Below are 27849 nucleotides of genomic sequence, written 5' to 3' on the forward strand. Positions count from 1 at the left end.
TGCTGGAAAGAATGCTGAGCATCTTTATGGTCCAAAGTCATGTAAGTGATGCTGCTAAGAGTTTTTAGTTTTTTCCCAACGCTGTCATAAATATCTCATCAGATAAGCAGAAGACAAGAGGAGAGACAGGTGATCGAGAGGGGTTTTAACATTCAGGTCTAGCCAGTTGAACATTCTAGTCTAAGGCAAAATGGCTCCTCAGAATAATCTGAAATGGTATCTATCTGCCTCAGTGCTGTGTTACAGGAACCTGACACACACACCCCATTGGTTTATAACTGTCCTCCTTTCAGATTTTGCACTGTAACTTATCTTCCACACCTCAAGATAATGTTAGCAGGCCTGCATTTTCCTGCCTGCTCTATCTAATACAGACTTATTTTCAGTGTAGTTTTGAAATATGATGCAGGGAAATGTAGAACAGAATTGGACCAAATGTCTGTCAGTGCATCTAAAACTCTCAGCTCTGACGCTAAAACGAGACGCGTCACACATGTATAAATATTGTTAGTTTAATAAAGTCCATAGTGACAGATTACCTGGCCGACATGATATTGACAGACTAAATGAGGTACCGCTCATGTGATACCTCATTTAGATTATCTTGAATTCTGCGAATTATCTTCATATCCGCAGCTCTGATAAAGAATGTAGCTGCAGTGAAGTGTGATACCAAATAGCAGCTAATATCCATCTGGTCCACATAAGAACTGGCACTGCAGTGCTTTCCATTGCTTAATGCCAAGGCTGTGGAGAGAATGACTGACAGGTTTGAGCTCACCAAACCTGTTCCTACTTAACATGCATTCACACTGTCAGATCTATGTGACAGTGGCTGGGTTGTAACCCAGGTCAGCCAAGGATGTTGCGTCTGTTCCAGTGTGTGAGAGCGAGGTGACTAGGTCAAAGGGCACGCGATGAAATCAATGCATTTGTCACATTTCTGTTTCATGTTTCAGCCGACCTTTTCAGATCCTGATTTCAAATACGACAAATGATCCAAATTTGGCTGAGTTGTTTGGGGGCGCAGTGTCGCGCTTGATCTCATGAAAAGGCCTTTTTCCGGGCAGAGGGAGGTCAGAGAGCTTAAAGGTCCACCAGGCGGAAATCTTTGTTGTATTTAGGCAGTCAGCACATGAGTTCATTTGAACTCAGGACCGCAACAAGCAAATTTAAATGGACAGAAGATGATCTTTGCATTCAGAACAAGCCTGAATCTTTGCTACTGAGTTATGCTCATGCACTGGGTTATGGGTGATGGCCATTCCCTTCAAATGTTTGATCATCCCTGAACATTTTGTCTAAGTAGACAGCTCGGCAATAGCCTGTTTTCAGTGTATAGACTTTCCTTTCATGGCCCACTGAAAATAGGAGTAGTGTTACAGTCTGTGTGGGGAAACATGAGGCACATTGTGAAAATTCCATGTTGATGGCAAGAGGGACAAATAGGTTTGCAAAAAAAAAAAGAGGGATCATATTTCTATAGCTTTCTATATAACAAATTGTGTGTGTGTGTGTGGATGGAGGTGCCAAAGAGGGCGTCTCTGTACGTCAGGTCTTTGTTATTGAATCGTGGTTCATATTTGAAACTGATGGATTTTTAAAGTTCACATTTTTCTATTGGCTCATATGCAGTAGCCTTGATAAAGGCAAAAGTTCAGGGCCGCACAGATTAGCTCACCTATAGTTTCCAAGCACCTAAATCACACAAACAGTTCTTCTTTAACTCCCCACTGCTGCAGCAGGAGTTCAACTCACAGGAGCGTTTGTCCACTGTGCTCTACACTGGTCCGTCTCTCCAGGATTGGTGGGGGCTGCTTGTTTAAGCCAATAGGCAGGGAGCAACGCTAATGTCATCTCCCAGTGACCGCAGAGAGGAGCGCCACAGCGCACCGTGCGCCGCTCAAAGTGAGATGTGGTGACAGCGGGTGAAGTCAGACCAGTCCAGACCAATGCGGCCAGTATCTGGAGTTTAGGCTTATCGCTTTGCACAGCTCTGGGCTCAGCTTTGCGGCACAGTTGTGCTCCCTGTCTGGACTTTTCATCTTATGCCAATGAGACGCAGCGTGAGTCGCTTTTCTCACTTCGGGAATACTGGTTCTGGATTCTCGGTTTACTGCGGCTGAGCGCTTTGGGGGTGAGTGGAATTAAGTAATTTAGTGTGTTTTAACAGCTATTTCTGCACATTAATTTCAGGTTTTGGGGTATTTTTAAGTAATCTCACTGCCTGTGGTTGGACCAGTCTTGTCGGACTTAAATGCTCACTTTATTTTCGAGTTTTACGCAGTGAAAACGCTCTAAAGGTGCAGCAGTGAATCGACTTCAATGCTGTGGCTTTAATAAGGATGAATAGCACCATCGATTACATACGGAATTATAACAACCGAACTTTCATCAGCTGAACTGTGGACTCTAGAGGGACTCTCTAGATGTCACTGGCTGCTTGTGTGAGTCCAAAAAGTCATCAGACTGGTTTTAATTTCCCAACACCCCAATGCCGTTTTGCGCTTTTGCGCCGCAACATCACCAAAGAGACACGTTTCACTTTCCCCGCGTAGTCAGACTAACCTCATTTCTCTGACGCTGAAAAAAAAAAACTTCGTCAGAGACGTGGGCTGGGTGGAAGTGTGCAGTCCCCGGGGCCTCCAGATGTATGGACTCAGCTGTCGCCTGTCACTTTGGTGACAACTGGTCGGCGCTGCGTGACCGCTGCTCGTCCGCCACTGCGGGGCTCCATAGCTGTCAGGAGTGCTGTTGAGTGAGGGAGAATGTGGTCAGTCACCCCAGCCACATACAGTATGAGAAGTCACTCACTTTCTTCAGTTCTAACCATGATGGATAAGATGAGAACCATCTATTCTGATCAGTCATTTGAGCTAAGATTGAGCCCAGAAATCCTTCATTGCTGTGGATACCTCAGGCAACACTAGAAACCACCTCGTTTTGAGAAAGTTCTGCAGTCGTTTCATCCTCCAGATTGTTCTTTTTACATTTTAGTTGGTTTTATCCTGAAACAAAGCACAATAGTGCAGATCAGACAAAAATATCTCAGCTGGGTGAATGGTTTTAAAACAGAGCATGATCCTCCAAGACTTATTAGGATGGATATTTTTGCAGCAAATCTTTACAGTGAAATAACCATGCAAGCTGCTTGAGTGAATACATTACTCCTTACGGACCTCTCACAGAGTTAAACATGTCATAAAGTGTTTCCTTTGGAGAACAACGACACACCCTCAAGCTTCAGACATTTCTATTCTGAGCTGTGAGAGAAAGTGCTAAACCTACACAGCACAGGAGAGCACTGACTGTTATATTTAACCATGGCTGTCTAAGATAATATTTTGCTCATGTTGGGGCACAGTCAACATCACCATAAGCCATTAAGTCCTGTGCATGCCCCTCTTGGGGGGCAGACAGAATGACAGACCCACTTGGCTCAGGCCAGTGCAAAAGAGGGCAGAGTCAGACTGGCCTGAAATCAGTCACTATGGCCACAGCTGACAAAAACAGAGCTGATCCCCGGACAGTTCAGCTTGAAGCCTGACAGCTAGGTGAGAGGACAGACCCAGGAGGTGCCATGGTCTGCACTTGGACACAGTGGATAGATTGTGGAAGTGATTTGAGGTGCTGCAGAACAACACAAGTGAAAATGGATTTAAACAAATGGAGCTGTACATTGGAGCACTTTGAAGAGACACTGCTGACATTGTGCAGAACCTGCAGTTGATCTTCCTCCTTTGCACTGTCAGCGTGTAGCTTGCTGTGTCAAAATCTTCCTCTAATTGCTCTAGAAGGTATTTTGGAAGTGGTCACTTCCATCCATGATTATAGTACTTTTAACCATCCTGTCAATGATAGATTTTTTTCCTTGGGACAGTGGCCAATAAAGGAAATGGGCAAAGAAAGAAATACTGAGTGCGAGTGTTGTGGAAACAGAAACAGGGAGGACAGAGCACAGAACCAAGGTGGTGGTGTCACCTAGTGGCTAGAATAGAGGTTGACACCTTGACTGCTCACGAGTCACAAATATTTAGCATTGTCAACTTGAACTGCACATTTTAATCCAAATAAGAGTAAACAAAAAACAGCAGTAAGCAAAGCACAGCAGTTCAACACAAGCATTATTCTCTCATTTAAACTCTGTAATGTTAGTGCTCACAAAAACAAAATGAGGGCACATGAAACCCAGCATCTAATGCAAAAATACAAGTTCTGCATTGTCATGCAAATTCTAATCAGTGATTTGAATCTACTGTAAATGTTATTTGCTGGATCAGCATAATCTGTATCTGCTGAAATCTGGGCCTCGTCCCTCACAGCTGCAGTTATTTAATGTTTAGATGATCTAGCAGGCGAAGCGTGTGTGCGGGGAGACGCGAGCTGAGCTTATACTTTCACTGATCGGCTGCAGGTGAGAACTCTCTGTGAACATTCAGTTATTTATAGATCCAATGATTTACAAGTGGTGCTTTGGGAGCAACTCCACACATCACACTGTGCTTGTTCACGTCTCATTTCTAAAAGACTCAAGTGAATCAAAGAAACCATTAGTAGAATCATAAGACTTTTGCTGTAGGAGATAAAATAGCTGGCCTTATCAGAAATTCACTTGGACTCAGCAGTGGAAACAGTTCTGATCAGTTTGGCTAAGTTGATGTTTACAGGTGCTTGCTTGATTAATGTGGAATATGTTGATGGTTAGTCCCAAAGTGCGTGGAGACTGGAGGATTTCAGACAGGCCAGCAGGAAGGCCTGTTTTCTGTACAAGCGCCTCATAATGTGCCTTTCAACTAGAGAAGCTAGCTACAACATTAGCACATTTGTGTGCTGTTGCATTAGTGCACAGCAAGAGTGGTGGAGGTGGAGACAAATCACAGACATGAGGCCAGTCTCAGACATAAACAGTGGGAGTGAGGACATTTTGGCTAGTGCTCACTTCCGGACAGCTCTGCCTGAGGATTAAGACTTGGTTTTAAGGGTTAGGTTAGGTTTAAGTTCAGGGCTGGGGTTAAGGGTTTAGCTGTGATGGTTAAGGTGATCGATTGAGAATGCTTTATGTCAATGAGAGGCCTCACAAGAGACAAAGCAGTCATCTACGGTGTGTGCGTTTGACTGTCTGTAGGTGTTTGAGAGTGTATGCGTGTGTGGCAGACGCCCAGCTGAGTGTGAATGAGCAGAATGTAAGTCCCAGTGCCCGTGTGTATACGTTCCCCACTGTTGATTTAAAAGCCCAGTACCAGTGAAATGTACACAGACGCCTGTTTGTGCAAAGCTAGAATGAATCACCCTCGCGTCCGTGTAAATCGCCAGCAAGCCAAACACTCTGGCAGCCTTTTATCCCCAGACGTGGTCCAGCTCACCACAGCAGGGCTAAAAGCAGAGCGGGACAGGGCCGTGTGTTGTGAGGAGCTGTCAGAGGAGGCCAGTCTTTCATGGCTCTGGACGGGGAGATGTGGCACGGACTCAGGTTGCCATAGACAAACTCCAGAGAGCAGAGCGCGTTGACTGTAAACTGTTTGTGGTAGGTTGGCAGGAGGCTGGATGAAGTATGGCTTGTTTAAACGCCGGTGGTCCCTGAGTCTGTGGTCACTGGGCCTGACTGAATGGATGGTGGCCTGGATGGTCAAATTTAGGGCACTGTTACACCGTGGTTGAAGAGATAGGATAACCGCTGTGGATGCTGCTGTCTGTGGGAGAGATTACAGCATTGTGCTTGTCATGCCCTTCCTGCGGCTTTCAAACGGCATCATGTATGAGAGTCAGTGGGATCTGCCTGCAGCAGTGGCACACATTGGATCCACATGCTAAGCATTATTGTAAAGTGATTAAAGGTAGCTAGTGATTTAGCGCTTCCAGGCACAACTCTGTTTATTAGGAGCTGCAGGATGATGTTAGAGGAAAACGGGTTTGGCTCTCACAGTGGAGTTTAATGCCCCGGCAGATCTCTGGTAACCACACAGAATAATTGCGGGACTAACCATCAGACCACCACGATGATGAAAGTTACACTCAACACACATGTTTCATTATCACCCCCATGTATAGGCATGATGCTCAGCTCTGAATGAACACTGCGTAATAACCACAGTGCTCCAAAACTGGTTATTATCGACATGTCTGTCTTTGATAAAGGGGAGTAACAGATGCAGAGATGCCAAATGTCAGCAGCTTTAGTGACGGAGGTTTTTGGAGAGACATGGCTGCCTGCAGTAGGGCATGGTCTCCCCTCTGTCCTCCACATCTATGGGGAGTCATCCAAGCAATCACAGCATCAAGGGCTAGAAGCAAAAGAAAACATATTACCCTGAGATAGTCATTAAAAAAGCCCAGCTCATTTCCCCGGGACACAACAGGGGATTCAGTTAAAGCTTTCCGGACCCCACGGCTGGAAATATGCAAAACACACACCACCCCCTCCCCTTCCTGTGGCTCTTGTTCCTCCTGCTCTGTTGGCATTGTCACAGGGGTGGAGTCAGCGAGCATGGATGATATAGAAAAGGTCAGCGGGGTTTAAAAATGGACTCTGCAGGGCAAGGGATTTTTGGACTGACAACAAAGATATTTCCTGAGATTTTGCAGGAAGGTCACAGCTCCAGACAGTCGGGACAGGAGCTGGATGCGTGCCAGGATATTCCTCTCAGAACATTTACTCAGTAAAACTTTGATCCTGTCTTATTTTACAACGCTGTTAATCAAGACCAATTTATGCACGCAAGAGTTTGGCCATATTCCCAAATTATACAGTGCTGAATGTTAATTATAATAACTCATTTAAGATATCTCATGAAATACATCATAAGAAGATTAACAGGAAGACAGAGCAACAAATCAATAGATTATCCCCCTCCTGGTCTCTGAGGAGAAGATTTAAACTGCTGCTGCTTCTTTGTTTTTTTTTACTGGAGGAGTTTTTCCTGTCCACTAATTCAAAGATAATTCTTTCTTTGATTTTCCATCAGCGAGCACTGAGTCTTCTGTGTACCACCAGATATGCACTACAGCACGTGCCTTACATTCATAATGAAACACTAGACCACTTCCCTTTCATCTGAAGCATTAAGTTGTTTTTTCTCCGGAGGTGTTGCACATTTATATTATAACCCAATGATCATGCTCTGTACCAGAGTTCAGGTTGAATGTCAAGAACAGGTTCAGAATTGAAGCTGATTCAACATCTCCAAAAAATACAGGGATTTGCCAATCGACAGATGCAAAAGTTTGGACCTACTATAAATCCATCTGCATTGCTGTGTATGCATGTTTCAATGCATATGTATTGGATTTAAAATGTGATCAAATAAATAGGATTTGGTGTTCAAAAGTGAGGCTTCACAAAAGACAGCAGTGATACAGCAAGAGAAAGTCCATCTAACATGATGATGCCATTATCTCAGCTTAGTCATATTGTCCCAGAATCAGCTAATGCTGGCATTCAAAACAAGCAGGTAAAGTAAAAACAAGTGTAAAACAACAGGCATTCAAGTTGTGCAAGGCAAGGGTATGCCTCTAATGATTGTTTTCTAGCACCACGGATAAGCTGCCAAAGATGCGGTTTTGACAGCTATTATTAAGTTCACCATCACTGAATTTATGTTTAGTATTTGCTGCCTCGTAATCTCATGTAACTCATCTCCACACAGAGTGAATGTGTTGTTATCAGCTGGAAAGAGTCATGCATCACAGTGAAGGTAGATGTTGTGGGATAACGTACAGATGGGTCAATATTGACAAAGGCGAGCTGGGGACATGTCTTGCAGAGCAGCAGCCTGAGGCCCACAATGGGCCCACTGAGCTGACACAGAAACAGTTCGTTTGGCCACAACAACCTGACGGCAGCTCCTAGAGAGAGGCCAGTTCAAAGAGCCGGGCTTTTGTTTGCTATGCTCACACTGTCTTCCTGTTAGGGGCTGGGCTCCCAAAGAAAACAAGAGCAGTGGCTCACCAGATGTGTACACCTATGTGTCCTGTCCACAGGCAAACACACATATTTGAGCATTCAGGGGAAGTTTTATGATGCTGAAAAGGAAGAAAATCTTGAAGAAAAGAAACATTTTTTTAAAACACACACAGCATGCATGCCCACTCTGTCACATGTTACTTTAAGCTGGAATCTTGATGAAAATGATTTGGTGTCATTAGCGACCACAGTATCAGCAGCTCCAAAAATAACACACTGCTGCTGTCAGAAGCAGACGTATTACATGTGAGGTTTCTAAGAATAAGCTCTGGCCTGGAGGACTGGTATCCTTAATTTGGGGGGTGATAAGGCAGCCAGTTGTGTCCTTTTTTCCATTGCACACATAGTGTACGTAGTGCCAACACACACACACACACACACACACACATGCAGACACACTCACACACACAGATCCCAGGCATTAATGACCCTGTGTCTGGCCTATGTATCTGCTAAACTGAGTGAGGCCTCCAGAGGGCTTCAGATCAGATCTCACCAGGCCTGAACACACACACACACACACACACACACACACACACACACACACACACACACACACACACACACACACACACACACAGATGCAAGGGATGCCACAGTTTCACCTTCATGCTGAATTTGTCAAAATGAAATGAGAAGTGTCTCATTACTGTTTAGAGCGGCAGTGCACCGATTCGAATCCCTTGGCCTCCTGTTCCCTTCCAGAAAAATAGAAGAATTAAATAAAAGAAATCCACGCAGTGATCTAAGCAGACTAAACTTGGGAATATGAGTAGTCACACATATCCTGTTATCAGATCAGCTCTTGTTATTGGCAGATACACTAAAATGAGGTATTGGAATTGATATCAAGTTGGATGAGTGCATCTGTAGTTCAGAGTAACTGTTTATTATTACTTATAGCAGACTTCTACTTCAAGTACATTTCTCTTAGCTTGCAGACAAAAAGATCTATACACAATATATCATCACAGAGAAAGGCAGCTCAATGTGGGAAACACATGCATAGATAATTAGGCATAAGTTTGCCTCCCAAGACGTAGGACCTCCAAACATGTATGACCTCTTTGTCCTCTTCATAAATGAAACACATACATGTTACAGCCTGTATCAATAAACTCTCAGTGTTGAATCAGCCTAAATCTCCCATCAGACATCTTAGAATGAAAGTAGGTGCAGTATTTCTTTTTTTCTGTATGACTGAATGAGTCACATGAGGAGGTGAAAGGGTCAACAACATCAGAGCAACAGGGAGCCTCAGAGGGTAGATCACCGGGCCTCTCCTCTGCTCTTTCTGCTGTTTTTACTACCACCTTAATGACTTAAATTGTGTCCAATTAAGCAGAGCTGGAAAGAAGCATCCCTGCTCTCAATCGTCAGAGTTCCCTCTGTGCTGTGGCACTGGAGCATGTGTTTAATTAGAACGCTCTAAAAAGACTGTAACGGAGTGTTTCTCCAGGAATGTTAATCATTAGTGGGATCCTGACTGAGCAGCTCTTAACTGTTTCAGAGTATTGTTGGATTCTATGGTTTGCCGTTTGAAGCCGTGCGGCTCGGGAAAATGCTTCCACGTGTGGGAATTGCCAACTTTCTCTTTCTTTTTTCCCCCCAACAAACTGCATCCTCTTCTTCTGCAATGACTTGCTCGCAGCACTCACGCCCGATTATTGCCTGTTTTGCTTACGGCGGTCTCATTCATGTGTCCGTTTGAGCCCGGGGCTGGAAACACACAGGAAATAGTTTTCTTGCCATGTGAAGGATATACGGTTGAACTTCGAGGAAAGTTGAGGAGAAAAGCCCAGATGTGTGAGGTGTGAGGTTTAAATGGTGTGTGAGTTGGACTTTCTGAAAGTGTGAGCTCATAAGCTAAACATTTAGTGAAGCCTTCAAGGTCACAAGTGTTCAGCCTGGATGTTGACGGGTTGCTTTTCAACAGGATAGATCAAACCTGCTGGGTGAACTCATTGGTTTAAGGCATTGATAGGGCTGTTTTGTAACTTCATGTCTATATTCTCCCCGGTTTGTCCATGGAGACCACACATGACAGCTCTTCCCTTTGCTGATCCAGCGCTTTTGTCAGTGCGAGTGAGTAGTGTAAGAGCAGCCCATTCATCCTCGGCCGCTCTGTGTGCAGACAGCCACAGGCTTTTGTTGAGTTATAGTGTCCTCAAATAAAGGGGCTTCCTCCCTTTAACAGCCCCAGGAGCTCTAGCGCTCCACTTCCAATTGTTCCCAATGAGGTCCGGCTTTTACAGCTAGGTGAGAGGGTGTCAAATTGAGCGTGAAATATGAGCTGTCCCACTCGTACAGTGTTTGGCGAAGCAGCGGTGTGCTTTTGATAAAGTGAAGAAGCAACCTGTGTGCTGGCACCGAGGCTTTGAGCAGAGATGTGTTATATCATGTATCCCAGGTTACTCCATGAAAACCACACATTCATGTTGTGTTGCATCATACGTGACACAACAGGGTTACAGCAAATTAGCTAAAGCAGAAATGAATGTGTAGATTAAAAATATGATCATTGATTGCCGCTATGAAATCAGGCTTATTCAAACTGACATCATCTGCTTAACAAGTATTATGTTGCTGGTTTTATACGACAGCATTAAATAGCGTAATTTGATAATTCAACGCAGACAGCTTGGTTGTGGACCGTTACGGATTTAAGTATTTTTGACCTGTTGTGTTGCTGTTTAAGTCTGATAATTAGATTTTCAGTCATAGTTGAAAAGTTCAGACGTAACCACATCTCATTCCCAGTTCAGTCCAATAAATCCTGAACCCTTACCTCGTTTCATTTTGATTTTCCTACTCTGGAGAACCACGTGCTCTTTAGTGAGGTCAAGTGTCACGTGAATAGATATTTCTCTTTAATTTTTACAAATGTCTCCTGTCAGAAACTAAGCTCAGATCTAAGGCTTGCCCTCAGCTGCCTCCAACGTGTCAGAGTGAAACAGTAAAAGGGGTTATGTGAGGGTTATAGGGCTAACAAGCCCACAGTCTGACCTGAGTTTGTCAGCGCCAATCTAGCTAAGTCAATATCAATGCGCTGACTGCTCCACCAGTTGACCTTTTCCTCCCTCTTTCAAGGCGTAAAAAGGATTGTTGTTACAGTAGAGTGATAGGCTTTTATTGGCCTTTATAACTGAGGCTTTTGTTGGGCCTGTGTCCTGCTAATACCCGTTGGCAGGTCATTTAAACCTTGAGAATGCCTACTTTTTATAAGGTAGCTGACACACCAGTGAGAGCTGCTCTTAACAATGGTCATCAGTGATGGTGAGTTAGAGACTGACCTTCCCTCGGTACCCCAATCTATGGCATTTCTTGGGACTAAAATTTGTCTCATTTAAACATGCTAGTCTCTGCACAACATTTCACATGGGGATTACATTCACATGAGATACAGCATTCATCTTTGACTTGATGCTTTGTTTTATGGGTCCCCATCTACAAGGACGTGTTTGGACCAGAGAAGAATGCAGTTTTATCGTTGGGTGTTGGTTCTGATGACCATCACCCCTGTCCTGTCATTGTCAGGGCATGCTGGTTTCATGGACTTCCTCGCCGCCAGCGCAAGGCTTTTTTTTTTTTTTTTTTTTTGTTACAGCAGTGAGAAGGTGCAGACCAGGTGTGAGGTGCCGTTCAGGTCGTTGTGGCTATGACAGGGGAATGGGCCGTAAAGCCCCGGAGCCATAGATTTATGGGTCATCTGGTGCTCTCCAAGGTCAAAGGTCAGGGATGCATGACTTGTCCAACTTCATATTATTCAACTGTCTTGGGCAAACCTTGAACTGTGGAACCAGCTTCTTCTAAGTATAGTTGTACAAACTCAGAATGAGGCTCGGGATGTTGTTCTGATACAGGAGAGACTAAAGATAATCCACATACATTTAAATAGTTCTCCTCGCCTTAGTTCACTGTCATAGGCCACTGAGTCTCTTTGCAGTTTCAGTGATGTCTTCACAATTTGAACTTCAAAGACATCTGCAACTGCTTCTTTAACTTTTAAAGCTGTTTCTCAACTTTCTTTCAAGTCTGCAACTTTGAAATGAGATGAAAATCCATAAATCAGCTTTCTGTAATCTTTAAATGTGGCAAAATCATTCATTTCTACATTTTGGGGGAAATTGGACAAATTCTGTTTACGCACACTATGGTTGCTGAATAGGCTCTGCAGCTTTTTTCTAGATTAGTTTACCATCTTAGCTTTGCATTTCATGAATGCCCCCCTCCCAAAGCCAGGATGGTGTGTTGTCCCTCCCCTCTAAGAATTGCTAATGGAGCAGGGTGCAGAGTCTTTAGGATCAGCACAAAGGCCTGAGGTTTGCTGTGAAAGGGTGCCTCTCCTCCCTGGCCTTGGCTGCTACAATGGCTTTGTCCACACACCCACACACAGCTACACTACATGCAGCACGCAGGTGTCTGTAAGCCCCAGAGCATCAAACATCACTTAACTCAATCGTGTTTTTCTGCTTTCTTTCCACTAAAAGCGACAACCTGTCTAAGCTGCATTTTTGATATTTAAATGACGGTAAAATGACGGTGAGCATTCACCGCCCACGCTGTGATATTTCAGCACTTAATGCTGTGAATGTGAGGTGTGTGGGCAAGCAGAGGATGGAAAAGGTGCCTCTCAATCACATGCTGTCAGTTGAGCTGAGCAAGGAATGAGTGGCCGTGGTTTTTCCCTTCTTTTCTGGCTGACATTCTGATGTCAAAGAGGGTTTTCTATAGGTTAGTACAGCAGAGCATCACTGTCTGAATGCTAAGTTTGACGCAGTAGTCGAAACTAGCATTGAACATATGGCGGATTGTCTTAAATGATGAAATAATGGGCAGAACTATGCATGAAAATTAAAAATTCTGTAGCACTTGTTCCATTTGCAATGCTGTGAAGACACATTTTTCCAATTTCATTGCTCATAACAGTATTGACCCTTGTGAACCCTGTTATATCATCCCCCACTTAAGAACCCCACAGCGTAAATGCTTCTCGCATGTGTTCTTGTTCACAGAATTACACCCTGACGTCATCTCCACAAAATTAAACAGCTGCTAAAATGTTAATAAAGAAAGCAATTCTAGCTGTTTAATAGATTCTGTGCTGCCTAGTAAAAAGTTCTACTGCTTTGTTTTACAGTCTTAAAGTATGTTAACCCTCTACAGCAAAACCTCACGTTGAAAAGGATGAATTTTTTAGTTTGGTTAGACACAATTATGTTCACCATAAAACATGTCCTTCTGGGAGAAAGTAACACTTTGCAACCAAACAACCACAAAAGCATGCAAAAGGTGCAACTGTCCAGAGTTTGACCTGAACTGGTCACTTTTGTTTTCTGAGGCAACAGGAAGAGAATCACACTCTGACATTCCTGCAGAGGTGAAGGAGAGGCAGAGGTCAACTGCGTCCTTCTGGGGAGTTTCACTGGATGGGCTTGTGTCTGCATTTGGGTTTTATAGAACGTGTATAATTTCAACTCCTGTCCTACAGCACTGGTAGATGGTAAAGACGAACAGGGAGCTTTGGTAGTGCAAGCAATGTAATGCTGATGGTTTGTCGACGCTGCGTATTCATGTTTAGGATGTGAAGATAAGTACAACTTGATTAGGGCTGCAACTGAAAATGCCCAATAGAAGTTTCCAGATGACAGATTCAGGTTGTTTATTTTATCTTACAAACACAAAAATTAAGTTTGCTGTCATGGAAAACAGAGAGAAGAAGCAGATCATCAAACTTGAGAAAATGGAACCAGTCAATTTTTGCTCAAATAATGAGCAAAGTAAGAATAAAAAAAAAAAAAAAAAAAAGAAGAGATAAAATGGAATAAAATAAAATAAGATACGATTTTATTGATCCAAAGCTAGGGAAATTCACTTGTTACAACAGCAAGAATAAAAAGAAGAGGTAAAAAAAAAGAACAAATAGCACAGTGGAAAAAAAAAGACTAATCAATTATTACTATTATTGTAGATTTATTTTAACTCAATTAAACGATCAGTTAATGGACTAATCATGTAGTTTCACATTAGTTTGAGCTATTTTACTCACCCTTACATTACAGTGTGATTACACAGATTCCCACAGTATAGCTACATTGTGCATTTTGCTTGACTTAGCAAAGTTGAGCTGCACAAAGTTGGACATTTTTAACCCTCACTCCGACTATGGTAAGCTGATAATAACAGCTTTGTGGTTTAAGTCATTTTTTTGTGAAGACCTTCTGTATTTCATATCTTAAAGGCCTGATAGATGGTCTCATTTAGACTTGCTGACACCATGTTCAGTAACAGGGAAGGGTTATGTGAGGCTGAGCTCGGATGTTGTAGACGGTAGGAAGTAATTTTTCGCGGCGGGATAAATAAAGCATCTTTTGTTCACTGAACCAACAATCACTCTGTAATCATAAAGCTGTAGTTAGCAAAGGGCTCTCTGTAACTTAGTGACATTTTAGCGCGAGACAGAGGAAAGACAAACCACCAGATAAACCAAAGCCTGACTGCAACATTCACCACCTTTCCCACATCTTTGAGCTGTTGATAGGGAAGTAGAGAGAAGAATGTCATGTGAAGGCTGTTGTGGAGACGGGGCGGTCAGTGTGGTAAAACGAGCTCTGCCATCACTGATGTGCTACTTAAAAGCGCAGTTCCTGTGAGCTGGAGTTCTACCGGTGGTTCTCATTTGGAATCATATGCTTGAGGTAGGAGGGGAGGGTCAGCGGAGGAGAGACGCCTCACTCTTCCATAACCTGCCGTGACTGGCTGCTCTGAGGTTAAGGGGCTGGGCTGAGCTTAAGAGGGTTGGGTAGGGAGAGGAGGAGGAGGAGGAGGAGGAGGAGGAGTGGTGGGTGAGAGAGACAAGGGTGGGATGACCATCTGGTTGAGCTCCTCCATGTACACGCACACGCACACACCCCTCTCAAACACTCTCTCCCACGCACTCAGACAGACATCTCCCTGTCTTTTTACAGTCTGAGCTTTGATATGGGCTGTTACTGTGCTGACAGCTCTGATAGAGAAGGCTGGCTGCTTCTGTCCTGGAATTAGAGCTCTGGGGATCTTGATAGATGGAGCCCAGAGGCTGGAGAAGAATCTAGGACTGGATATAACGGTGATAAGATCCTTTTTCCTGCTCGCCACAGGAGAGTTGGCCTCCGCTGAGGTAAGACCAGCAGGGAAATGACTGAAGATGTAATCTGTGTTTTCAGAGGAATGTGCTTTTTGTTTCTAGTGAGACTGACAGAAAACTACTTGAACACGTGGAGATGTTAAAGTATTGCACTAATAAATCATCCTTAAAGTTCTTTGCTACTAGATGAAACAAGCTTCTTTAACTCTAATGCAGAGTTAAAGCTTGAAAAATGTATTTGAAATCTCTTGGATAATTTACTTTAATGGAAGAATGCTTTAATTATTAATCTGCAATTTGCATGATTCACCAGACATAGAGCATGTCACACCTATAGATGGAGCTCTGTGGAACTTCTGATATTTGCTTAAGTCAAAATCAGCCTTCAAAAGGACTTTTTCCCCATTGAATGCTGGCACCCTTCACACCAGTTGATTTCAGCTCCCCTATACTGCAAACTGAATGTACTGGGATGTTTGATGTCTGCTATGTGACAGCAGCACGGGTGTGTTGGGTCTTAGTTCAGTCTGGCCAGCGCACGCAGGTGGTCTCCATAGTGTAGATCTCTGTGGAGATGTCACTCCCATCCATTTGGTCTTGGAAAAACACTCCCCTGGCCATGAAAGAGGGCCTCAATAAGTTGACCGAACTCCAGCCATGAAGCACCTCAACACTGCATAATACGAGCTCCTCTCTGGGTCTGTTGTCAGCCGCACTCAGGCTTTCCAGAAGCATTTCAACCTTGGCATTTTCAAAGCTGACTGAATTCAAATCTTCTGCAGACAGAAATGCCATGAATGAACATCCCAAGTGTTGTTTGTCAGTTCTTGATTTTATGGCACTCGGTTGGTTTATTGGATCATTCAATTGCAAGATAAAAGCTGATTAACTCAAGTATGTGTGAGACTCCTCGCTCACAAAATGATCCAATTGTTGACCAGTCTGATTTGGCCTGCAGTTTGACAATGATTTTTGTCACAAGGGATACAATTTATTAAGTCATTTAAAAATATTTGTGTATACTGGAATAGCAGAGTGTAATAATACTCTGCATACTTCTAAAGTTAAGACACATCATGTCTGACATAAAAACAGATTTGTCTGAGTTCAAGCTCAAGTAAGCAGGGACTATGGAGAGAAAATCTTGTTTTTCTCTTCAAGTAGAGCCTATCCTGCATTGCTGAGCTCGCATGAGCCAAGTTAAACATGTTGGGCTAGTCCAAACTGACAGAGAGCACTGTGTTGGGTTGTGTGCATGTCCATCATCCACTTCCTAGAGGAATATAGACAGTAATTCAGACCAGAAGCTGCTTATTTTCCCTGCGCACTCTCACAAGGGTTGTTAATCCAATGCTCCAGTGTCTGGATTTTGGGGGCTCTGGTTAAAGTGCTGTTGAATACTCTTTAAAATGTCACTGACGGCAATATTTATTGGTCAGTCACAGTATGAGGTCCTGCGAGAGGTTTGTATTCCACAGAGTGATAAATAACATTACACTGTGAGCGCATGATGCAGAGTCTCTGCAGTGCTTTCTTAAGGGCGTATATAGATCTGTGGTTAATTTGTTCCTTAATGAGTCAAGTTTGCACCCACTTGTTCATTGACCTCGTGTTATATTCAGCTTGTTGAAATAAGCTTTCTGTGCAGCAAGACTATCACAGTCATTGTGCTCTTTTTTGCGACAAGACAGACCTCTTCATTCATTCTGAATATCTTGTGGGACGTTTTAAAATCTTCAATCAAAGAATTCAATGCAGGCATGTGTTCTAGCTTCCCTCTTTCACCTGCCTTGACTTACATTTCAGCTCTTTGTGGAACAAGACACATTAACATTTTCATACATGTCGGTCACCCCATTTTAGCCTCGGTCTGATATCACCTCCTCCACCCTCTGGCCCTCTGTGGGCAGATCAGTCAGACATGCAGGCCTGCAGCTCCCAAAGCCATGTTAACAAGCACCTTTACAAAAGAGTGAGGGGCTGTTAAACATTCAGGACTGCAGGGGTCTGGCTAGTGTGGGAGGAGGGCAGGGCAGGGGGAGTGGAACAGTGAGGGGGGGGGGGGTAAAAACTAATCTCACAAACCATGGGCCGCTTGTTGGGAGACAAACTTAAAAAGCCAGCACAAGTGATGAGTCAGTGACTTGGCAAGTCGGTTTAAAGTCGGTTTAAGCATGGTTTAGTTAGTTGGCTCAGTGCTTCTGTCATTCAAAAGGTTAAGGAAGTGTTCTGGGCAAAATCAGAGGAAATGAACTACTGACTTCTAAAGAAAAATTAGCCTGCAAGCAGATGTTGTATGAGAAAGCAGCTTTGCCTAACATTGTGTGTATTCCTCTTTGTGGGCCTCGCTTAAGTTCAAGCCTGACATTCCTGTGAGTCAGGTTTGGCTGTGTGATACATCCTCACGGGGACTTGGCCAACATGTGAAAGCAAACATCTTTCTAGCAAATGTAGCGCATGAGTGAGCCTGCGCCTGATAAAATGTGAGGCTATGAAGTCGGAGTCTCCCGGCTCCTGACAGAACCTGCCTATAGTTAGCCATCTCCCATGTGAAACCCAAGCTGCTCTCAAACAAGGACACATTTTTGCAGGTTATTTTGGTCTCATTTGCAAGTCAATAGATGCGAATAGAACAAGAGAGTGTCTTATCCCCCCCCATCAGAAGACAGGTTATCTGGGTTTGAGGGCTTTAACTGTCATGTATGAGGAGATAACACGCCACATCTTCAGGAGAAAAAAAGACTTAAATGGAGATAAACAGGCTCTTGATGGAACAAGCCTTCAGTGGATTCCTTCACAAAGGCACCATTGTTCAGGACATGAGGCTTTTTAATGGGACGTGTCATAAGACAATCCGCCTGTCTTGACACTTTGTGGCGCAATGAACAAATTCCGAAAAAGCCCACAAATCCACTGCAAGCTAGAGGACAGGCCAATCCTTGGCAGTTGCAAGATCATAGGGACAGACTTGTCCTTGAGGAAGATGAGTTGATATGAATGACTGGCAGCCGCGTGGCATGCCGTGCGTGCAGCAGTTAATCATCCACAGGAGGGTCAGATGTGCCACTATCTCAGAAACAACAAGTCGGGTACATGAGCGTACAGCTGACTCTGACAGGGTGTTTATGTGGACCAGCTTAGCCTATAGCAGCCTGTGTCTATGCTGTATGTCCGCCTGTGTCAATGTTAGCTTCAACAGAAATGTGTGCATTCCCTCTTCATGCATGCATGGGAGTAGCACACTCCTGGAGGCAGCCAGGCATATATATCATTCCAGGAGAGAGCGCACATTTTCAGGCCCCTTTACTGTCACGCCGGTGTTCAAAGGCTGCACTCGAGTGTGTCTGGTTTTCTCAGCTGTCTCTCCGCGGCCTTCGGTGCCCTTGCCGGCCATAGGGGGTGGAGGCTTGGGGGAAGGTGGTGTAAGAACCAGGCTGCTGGACGCTGGCTGGGCTCCCATTTGATCTCAGCTAGAGCCCTAGGCCTGTGAGAAATGACCACAACTGGACACACATTCATCATCTCCATGTCTGTCTGACCGTGCAAAGCTTGCAGCAGCTCAGGAGATGAAGGCTTACATGAGTGATTTGGTTGATGATTATTCACAATTAGCCTAAACAAAGTTTTTGAACTGATTTGCTTCCCAAGCTTGAACTCAGTGCAATTTCCTTTTGTCTCAAAGAACAGACGTAGAGCATTAAGGCTGTGACCATACCACAGCGGCCACAGCAGGAAATAATAATAATAATAATAATAATAATAATAAACTCTGACTCTCCAGTTTGACAAATTGCAAATTTTAAATGCAAATATATGACTTGAAGTGAGACTATGTAACTTAAAGAACAAACAATGCATCCTTTCTCTAAGAAATGAGAAGTCCAAGTTATAAGTAATAACTGCACTCTAGCTCAGTTCAGTAAATGAAGCGGCGGCTTTGCACTGCAGCCTTAATTAGTCAGGCATGAGCAGTGGCATTGTGGCTAATGTTAGTAAACCTAAGGGTGGTATTACTATTGCTAAAAGTGAACTATGTTGTATAATTTTCTATTAAGTTGTAGTTGTCATTTGTGCCCACAGTGGCTCTGCTAAATTTACAGTGTGTTTGCTTTACATTAAGCTGGAAGATTTCACTAATTTAATTTTTTTTTTTTTTTGTATTCAATTCAATTCAATTCAATTCAATTCAATTCAATTCAATTCAATTCAATTCAATTCAATTCAATTCAATTTTATTTGTATAGCGCCAAATCACAACAGAAGTTGTCTCAGGACACTTTCCATATAGAGCTGGTACAGACCAAGCTCTTTTATCTACAAAGAAACCAACAATTTGTATTCTATCCAGCTATGCACTGGTTTATTTTGTATTCTGTATTATTACCACAGTACATTCTTATCTGAAAAAGTAAAAATGTGTGGAAAAGCATTAGTGATCATGGCCACCACACACGTAGTTCAACACTGTGCCAGTCTTTGATCTCCTGCTTCTATTTTTCTATTGCATTGTTAGTGTCCAGCCGAGTATCAGTCGCCACCATCCATCCACGTCCCCCCTGTCCCTCGTATCTGACTACTTCACCTGTCTGGCATTGTTCTGCCCATCTAAGAGATGAAAGGATGATCAGACACTCACTGCAGCAGGTTGGAAAACAAACAGTCCAAAGAAAAAGGGGAGATGAAGGGAGAGACCAGGCTTGTGGACATTCCCCATATGGTGGCCCTGTCTTAAGGCCAGGGCTGTGTTTACACAGACCACAGGCTCAACTGATCAAGCCAGCATCAGATCCCATGTGGTGGCCTCTCTTGGGACATAGTATGATGTAGCACTTCACCAGGATGAATGATGACTCATTCAGACCTTAGCTCCACAGATAAGGTCAAACGTAAAGATTTGAAAGCCAGTGTCTGGTGTTGTTCTTGCTTTTGAGTCGATGGCAAACTCAATTACGGTATGGGAAAGGAATGTGAGGTCTGTGAAACATTGCCCAAGACTGGGAGAACATATAAGTAACTCTGAATTCACTATGTATTTATGAATAGTTAACTGCTTGTTATTGTCACTGTAATGAGATTGGACGTCACCTCATGAAGCTTTGGGAATTTCCTAATGGTCTCTATATCCTCAAAAGCCACATGAGGAGGGCACATGTTTAACTGCCACCACAATAGCAGTGAAAGGGTATAGTTCTTTTTATGAGTGTCTTTATGAAGTAGACTCATCACCAGAAGTGAACCCAGAAAAGCTTGCTCAGATACCATAATGGGCTTTTGAGGGGGGCTGTGGGCCTCATGAAAGAGACAGTGATGGTGTGATTCAGCTGGTGGTTAACATTCAGTGGAATGGCACTGACATGAGAGAGCTGGATTACATGAAGTGAGGGTAAAATTATGTGGGGACTGGTTGAGGCGATGGCTTGTTAACCAATAGTTCATTTCCTTGTCTGCTCCATCTGTCCGGTTCCAGCTTATATCCTCACTCCAGTTCCTCCTTCAGACCTCTGCTTCATCCTGTCCTTTTTTTTTTTTGCTTTGTCTGTCCAGTAAAAAGAGCGTCTGATGAGCCTGGCGAGTGCAGCAGTGTCGGTGGCTGGCTTCCAGGGTGGGGCGCGCCAGCGAGACTTGATGATGGAGCAGAAAGTCAGTAAGCTGACCTCTGGTTTCCAACGCAGCTCCACCTCTGATGATGACTCAGGCTGTGCGCTGGAGGAGTATGCCTGGGTTCCACCTGGTCTGAGGCCTGAACAGGTGAGCAAATTATTACTCACAATGGACTATTCTTATTGCTGTTGTTCATGACATTCATGAAGGTGTTCTGAGCTGCATTTGATTTGATTTGGTGTACTACAAAGAAAAGCATGATATTGTTCTCTTTAACTGTGGTACCCATTTCATTGATTCACAAATCATTATTTCTCCAACTCACCACACTGAGTAATATTCTCCTGACAGATAGTAAAAACAGCTCTGACCTGATTTTAACTCCCTTCCAGCCCATTTGCCTGGCCCAGATAAATGCTATTCAGCACATTGCTTAGTAACATACCAACTATAGTCTCTGGATAATGGCACATATGGGACATTCAACATATTTCATAAAACTTTTGCTTGGTCCCTTTGTTTGAGGCAGACTTGTCAGGCTCTACCAGGCGGCCACTTAACGGCAGGATGTGTGTATTTTTATTTACAAACTGCGGTATGGCAAAGTCTGCTTGTGATTATCAGAGATCTGTTAAGAAGAGGACTTTGGTGGGTCGAGCCTACTGCTGCTGGCAGCGTCGGGAATCAAGGGGCCGTCTTTTAACAAGCCGTCTCCTTCACAAACACAGGCAGGGCTGTTAGATGTGTCCGCAGGGCAGCCAGTCTGATGTGGCACTTTTCCCAAATCTGCTGCATTTTTCTCTCCTTGTTTCTCCCCCTTTTCTCATTGGGTTTCTCTCTTCCTCTCCATGTCTCTCCATCCCGCTTCCCTTGTTAAACAACACACATGGAAGCAATGAGGGGGAGATGGGCAAGAAGAGATGGCTTCACAGCAAAAGAAAACCTTAAATCCCAAACATGCGGGGCCTTTTGTTCTGGCAATGTATGGGTCAACTGTAGTGCCTTTACTGCAGCCATTGGCCTGAATTGGCCGTGTAGTATGGGTCATCATTACAGTGAAGAAACACATAGGGCCTGGGTGATAGCTGACCGTTCCCCAGCCCCTAGGGAGCTGGATGAAGGGTAATAGCAGCATGAAAATGTGCATAATTTATGGTGGGGGGCAAACGTTGGGGTGATTGTCAGGGTAAATTGCTGTTACTCCCCCTCTAGACAGCCAGAACTGCAGGAAGCCCTTCTAGCACACAAGACAAGCACATCCCACCTCTTTATCTGGCCGGCTGTAATAGCCCCTCCCTCATAAAGTTTAGTTTTCAGTGGTCAGCCCCAAGGGTCAAAGTGCCACTGCAACAGGCTGCTTTGTCCTGTCCCTATAGAGACAAGCATATGAGTGGAAAAATACACCCTATAAACTGATTTGACCTGTTGCCCTGTTTTGACTTGTTAAGAATAGATCGATGAAGAAAATGATTCCTCCAGAACCATCATCAGCGAGCACTGCAGTGTCCTTGTGAAATAAAGCTGATGTGGGGGTTAAAACAACTCTTTGCACAGTCAGTCTTCCATACATTTTACACAGAGCTGTCCCAGAATGTGTCTCATCACAAATTAATGTGTTGCTTCTCTGTTTCCTTGGAAAAGAATTTGTGTTCATAAATACGCGCTGCTCTGTCCAACATCATAACAAAAATGTATTGCTGCAGTTTGATGGATTTGGGTTTAAAAAAGCTTCCCCACTTCATGGGAATCCAAAACGCAGCTATATGTTCAGATTAATGACCCCACATTCTTGAAAACATGTAATTTGGAAAGGGTTTCATTTGTCTTGCGTGGGGATTCATTGAACCTTTCTGTTCAACTTTTTAACCTCATCATCAATGATATATATGTCTTTCTGCAGTGTCGCCACAACCTAGTACCTTGTCTTGAGGCTCTCTAAACTTGCTTTGTGTCATACAGTGTTCTTATGTCTAATCTGCTTACTCCTTGCCATCATTTCTGCAGGTCCAGTTATATTTCTCCTGTCTGCCTGAAGATAAGGTCCCCTATGTGAACAGTCCGGGAGAGAAGTTTAGAATCAAGCAGCTCCTCTACCAACTTCCACCGCATGATAATGAGGTAAGAATATTTTGTCTGCACGTGCATAAATGCAAGAATCATAAAATTCATCCCAGCAGGCCCTCTCATTTACACGACAGCTGCAGAAAAGATTCACTCTCCATTTTGTTTGAGCAGCCGTATCTGTTGCTACCCGCTAAACCCACAGTGTTAACAGCCTCACCATCTCCATGCCATCCCACTAATATGAGCCCTTGGCATTCACGTTGACATCACACTAGGGGATTTTTGTTCCACAATCTTGTAGACATGTAGTGTGGGCACAATGTGACTTTTGACTTGATGATTTTATGATGTTTGCCGGGAGCCCCCACCAGCAGGATTCCAGTCATAGTAGTGGTTTTTACGAGGACTGCTCAGCGGGAGAGAGGGACGCTGCTTGAAAAAGGCTTTATGTGATGCCACCACCGCAGTGGCACCACAGTTCGACTTGGCTGTCTCTCTTCCTTTGTTGCCCGTCCTCTTGATTTCACTCTAAACACAGGCCTTGTTTGTGTAAACGTCTGCTTTCCCTCTTGTTAAGGCTTTGGGAAACATCAAAAAGGCCTGTTGTAAAAATGATGTTCTCAATCAGGGGCTGTGGGTGGAGATATGTAGGGGGTGTAGGAAGGGCAAGCTGGGGTCAAGAGTTGCCTTTGTTCAGCATGCTCTGGTATGCACTCTGCCCTCTCTCATACTTACCTAAGTTTATAACCTTTTATTAGCAGCCAACAGACTTGCAATTGGATCTTTGAAAGGGTGTAATATGAAAAGGCCGCTTGAACCATTGAAGGGAATTCATATCCCATCCAGCAGGGTTGTTTTTTCAGTATTAGACCTTTAAAAGAACAAATCCCTCTCCTTGATGTAAAAGTCTGTATTCCGAAATTGGCCGTCTTACTCATAATATCACTTTCTTTCCCAGGTACGTTACTGCCAGTCTCTCAGTGAGGAGGAGAAGAAGGAGCTACTTATGTTCAGTGTTCAGAGAAAGAAGGAAGCACTGGGGAGAGGAACAGTGAAACTGCTGCCCCGCAACCTTCTGAACAGCATTTGTGAGCATGTACGTTCCCTGTTCTGCATGTATTATTTACTACTTTAAATATAGGGAGGACTGAGACAGTGGTTATGGTATGAAGTTGTTTTGAAGTCAAGGACCTAACCCATATTTTTTCAGTCCAAGAGCCTTTTTCAACTACAGTATTAAAAAACGATTTGCTGCCTGTCCTCTGTACATCTCCTCCATGGGAATCTGGCTAATCTGGATCAATTTTTAGCTAAAGCCCAGAAGGAAAGCTGAAACAAAGATCTGAGTGTCAGCCATGCTATTTAAGAGATCCCTAAACACAAGCTGGATTTTCAGCCATGCAGACTAAAAAGTCTTTGCTGCTGAGTGGTTTGGAGTGGCTCATGACAGTGTTTCATTTAGTATTTAAAGTGATCATTGAGCAGCCAGAGGGTGCCCGTAAACCTAGTCAAAACGCTGATGTAGCTTTCAACTAGACATCCATGCTTTCTCAGTTTCTTCTATTTAACTGCCCGTCCTATCCAGAGTCACTGTGGTTGATTTGAAAAGTCATGTCTTCACATGGTCAGGAAGACAGGTCAGGAAAGAAAAACAAATTGGCCACTCTGGGACTGCAGTTAGGACAACCTAGATGGGCCACATGTCTACCCCCTCATCAACAGAGCAAATGGAAGCCATATAATGTTCTAGTTTCTATGAGCCAGGCTTTGTATTACATTAGGAGCAAATTTGGACTTGAAGTCAAAGCTATGTCCATGGAGTTATATGATATATGTAATTACCTATGCAGGATTTTATCACACAAGTATTTTGGAAGTACAGCTAAGAGTCATTACAGGATGTTATAATCAACCATGTCTGCATATTACAGTGTGGTGACAACATCAACGGTGGAGAAATGGCAGTGTTTGCCTCAAGGGCTGGCCCCGGGCTGTGCTGGCACCCGGCATGCTTTGCCTGCTCCACATGTAGTGAACTGCTGGTGGATTTGATCTACTTCTACCATGATGGAAAGATCCACTGTGGAAGGCACCATGCTGAGCTACTCAAACCACGCTGCTCAGCCTGCGATGAGGTAAAACCACGTAGTGACGGAAAAACATCCAGAGTCTGAAATTTATGCCCTTTCAAATTTCCTCCTGAGAAAGCATTGACATTTATTTTATATCTCCACTGCCTTGAATAAATCCAACATGAATCTATAGACTGAAGACAGACAGATGTACTGCCATCTTCTATCTTTCTCTGTCTCATCTGGTGCATATCTGTCTATAGATCATCTTTGCTGATGAGTGCACAGAGGCAGAGGGGCGTCATTGGCACATGAAGCACTTTGCCTGTTTTGAATGTGAGACAATTCTGGGGGGCCAGCGCTATATCATGAAGGACGGCAGACCATACTGTTGTGGCTGCTTTGAGTCTCTTTATGCCGAGTACTGTGAAGCCTGCGGGGAACATATTGGTGAGATGATGGTTTTCTAGAGTTAAAATGATTGTCTAGCCTTTATAGCAATATTGCAAACCATCTCAACTTTTCCTCTTTTCCAGGTGTTGATCATGCTCAGATGACCTATGATGGGCTTCACTGGCATGCCACTGAGAGCTGCTTCAGCTGTGCCCAGTGTAAGAGCTCTCTACTGGGCTGCCCCTTCCTACCACACCAGGGCCGAATTTACTGCTCCAAGACCTGCAGCCTTGGGGAAGATGTGCATGCCTCTGACTCCTCTGACTCTGCCTTCCAGTCAGCACGCTCACGTGAATCTCGCCGTAGTGTGCGCATGGGCAAAAGCAGTCGTTCAGCCGACCAATGCCGACAGTCACTCCTCTTCTCACCCTCTGTCAACTATAAGTTCCCTGGCTTCAGTGGAAACGCTGACGACACCCTGACCAACAAACTTGCTCACATGAACCTATCCGATGAGCATTTCTGGAGAGGGCGTGGCGAGGAGGCTGAGGCACCTGAGGACCAGGAGGAGGAGTGGGCTGAGCATGAGGACTACATGACTCAGCTGTTATTAAAGTTTGGGGAACATGGTGTCTTCCAGCAAGCCAACGACTCCAGACCCACAGATTTCTGGATCTCAGAAAAAGATGCCAAGTCCAAGCAGGAGTCCTCAAAAGCTGGCAGTGGCAGTGGAGGAGGAAAAGGGAGCTTGGCGAGTAAGAAGTACCAGGCTGACATGTACTGGGCCCAATCACAGGATGGGCTAGGGGACTCAGCCTATGGTAGTCACCCGGGCCCAGCGAGAAAGATCCAGGAGTTGGAGCTGGATCATGGGGCTGGCGGAGGCTTCCAGGGTGAGGAGCCACAATGGTATAATGACTCTTTGGAGTGTATCACAGACGAGTTGAAGAAGACAGATCAGAGTGTCCGAGACTCTATGGACTCACTCGCACTCTCCAATATTACTGGTGAGTAGAAGTGACATGATACATCACATGTTATGTTATCTTTTATGTGTTGGCAATGGTTGATTTTTAATGTCTTGAGTCCATATGCAAAGATTTAATAATTTCTCTCTCTCTTCTCCAGGGGCCTCAGTAGATGGTGACAGTAAAGATAGACCTTTGGTTTATTCCCTGCAAGGCTTCCATGACCTGGAGACAGAAGACTGTGAGAAAACCAGTAATATGGGAACCCTCAACTCCTCTATGTTACACAGAAGCGCAAATTCCCTTAAGAGCCTTGTATCTGAGCAGGAAGATGAGGTAGAGGGAAATGTTCCAAAGGAAGAGGATGTTCCTCTGCCAGAGGACAGACCCAAACCTCAGATCCCTGCCCTCAGAAGGACACGTTCACAATCTAGGCCACAGCAAGTCAAATTTTCTGATGACGTGATGGACAACAGCCATTATTGCGATCTCCCAGTGCGCCAGCCACCTATGAGTGAACGGACTCGCCGGAGAGTGTACCACTTTGAGGAACAGGGCCAGGAACTTCACTCTGGTCGCCACCATCACCACAGGAGGCACCGCAGTCGCAAGTCTCGCTCTGACAATGCTCTTAACCTTCTGCCCAAGGAAAGGGCCCAAATGTGCTACAAAGCGGACCATAGAGGCAATGCCCTTGGCCCAAATGGCCACCAAGCCTTCTATGGCCACCCCAATCCTGCTGCCACGTCACACTATGGGCTGCAGGGCCCAGCCAGGAGCAGATTCTTGGGGCTGTATGGAGATGACGATGACTGGTGCTCTACATGCTCTTCTTCCTCCTCTGATTCTGAGGAAGAAGGCTTTTTTCTTGGTCAGCCCATCCCTCAGCCCAGGCCTCATAGATACTACTACACTGATGACTTGCCCAGCCCTGCTGCAGGCATGTCTTCTCCACCTTATGGCCAACGGACTAAGTCCAAAAAGAAGAGAGGGCACAGAGGCAAAAACTGCATCATTTCATAGACTTTTATTGTTGTCTTATCCTCAGCTTTGGGTAATGCTCTGTCACTCACCTCTGCCTTTCATGGTCACTGTTTAAAAATGCAATAATAGCCTGCTTGCTATTACATAAGTCACAGCAATCAATTTATCAAGGTGTTTGTGTCCTTATTCTGAATCCGTATACGTGGCATTACAAACTACATATTTATAAACCACCATCTAAACTGTGTTGATGTAACAGTGAGGATATTGTATATATTGTGAATTTAAAAAAACAAAATGGCTATTTTTATACCCATGAGCTGATGGCATGCTTTTTACCAAAATGGCATTAACATTTAACTATTGGCGGTTAGTATAGAGCCATTGTTCCACAAGGGTGTGAGAAATTTAATGACAAATTGACTCTGACCCAAGCTCTTCATATGTTTTTTCTTCCAGGCTTGTGCAGTGCCAACATAAAAGAAAAACTGTGTGTATTGAAAGGCCTGGTTGAGTGGTGTATTTATGGGTCACTGTATTGTAAGCAAATCATTGTAATCTGTATAAATGTACAAACTGGAATATAAGGCTAAGATAGATGATAATTGTAATAAAAATATCTATATATCACAATTGGTGTTGTTTTTTTCCCCGCACAAAAGTATTTAATGAATATTAAAC

General features: G+C 44.1%; 1 protein-coding gene across 1 annotated transcript; it reads left to right on the forward strand.

Annotated features, from left to right (window-relative positions):
- Window positions 1–1883: 1883 nt before the first annotated feature.
- Window positions 1884–27799, forward strand: prickle1a (prickle homolog 1a). Its single transcript, XM_070973124.1, has 8 exons — window positions 1884–2137; window positions 20631–20834; window positions 22692–22805; window positions 23710–23847; window positions 24683–24886; window positions 25087–25273; window positions 25360–26223; window positions 26345–27799. The coding sequence occupies exons 2-8, from the start codon at window positions 20646–20648 to the stop codon at window positions 27205–27207; spliced, it is 2559 nt and encodes an 852-aa protein (XP_070829225.1). The 5' UTR covers window positions 1884–2137; window positions 20631–20645; the 3' UTR covers window positions 27208–27799.
- Window positions 27800–27849: the final 50 nt, after the last annotated feature.

Source organism: Chaetodon trifascialis, chromosome 10 (genome assembly GCF_039877785.1).
Source record: "Chaetodon trifascialis isolate fChaTrf1 chromosome 10, fChaTrf1.hap1, whole genome shotgun sequence".
Lineage (NCBI taxonomy): Eukaryota > Metazoa > Chordata > Actinopteri > Chaetodontiformes > Chaetodontidae > Chaetodon > Chaetodon trifascialis.

Coding starts and splice junctions, on each gene's coding strand:
- prickle1a (XM_070973124.1), top strand. CDS start 20,646: ATGAGCCTGGCGAGTGCAGCAGTGTCGGTGGCTGGCTTCCAGGGTGGG. Junction 22,806..23,709: donor TTCCACCGCATGATAATGAG/GTAAGAATATTT, acceptor TTTCTTTCCCAG/GTACGTTACTGCCAGTCTCT. Junction 26,224..26,344: donor CGCACTCTCCAATATTACTG/GTGAGTAGAAGT, acceptor TCTCTTCTCCAG/GGGCCTCAGTAGATGGTGAC.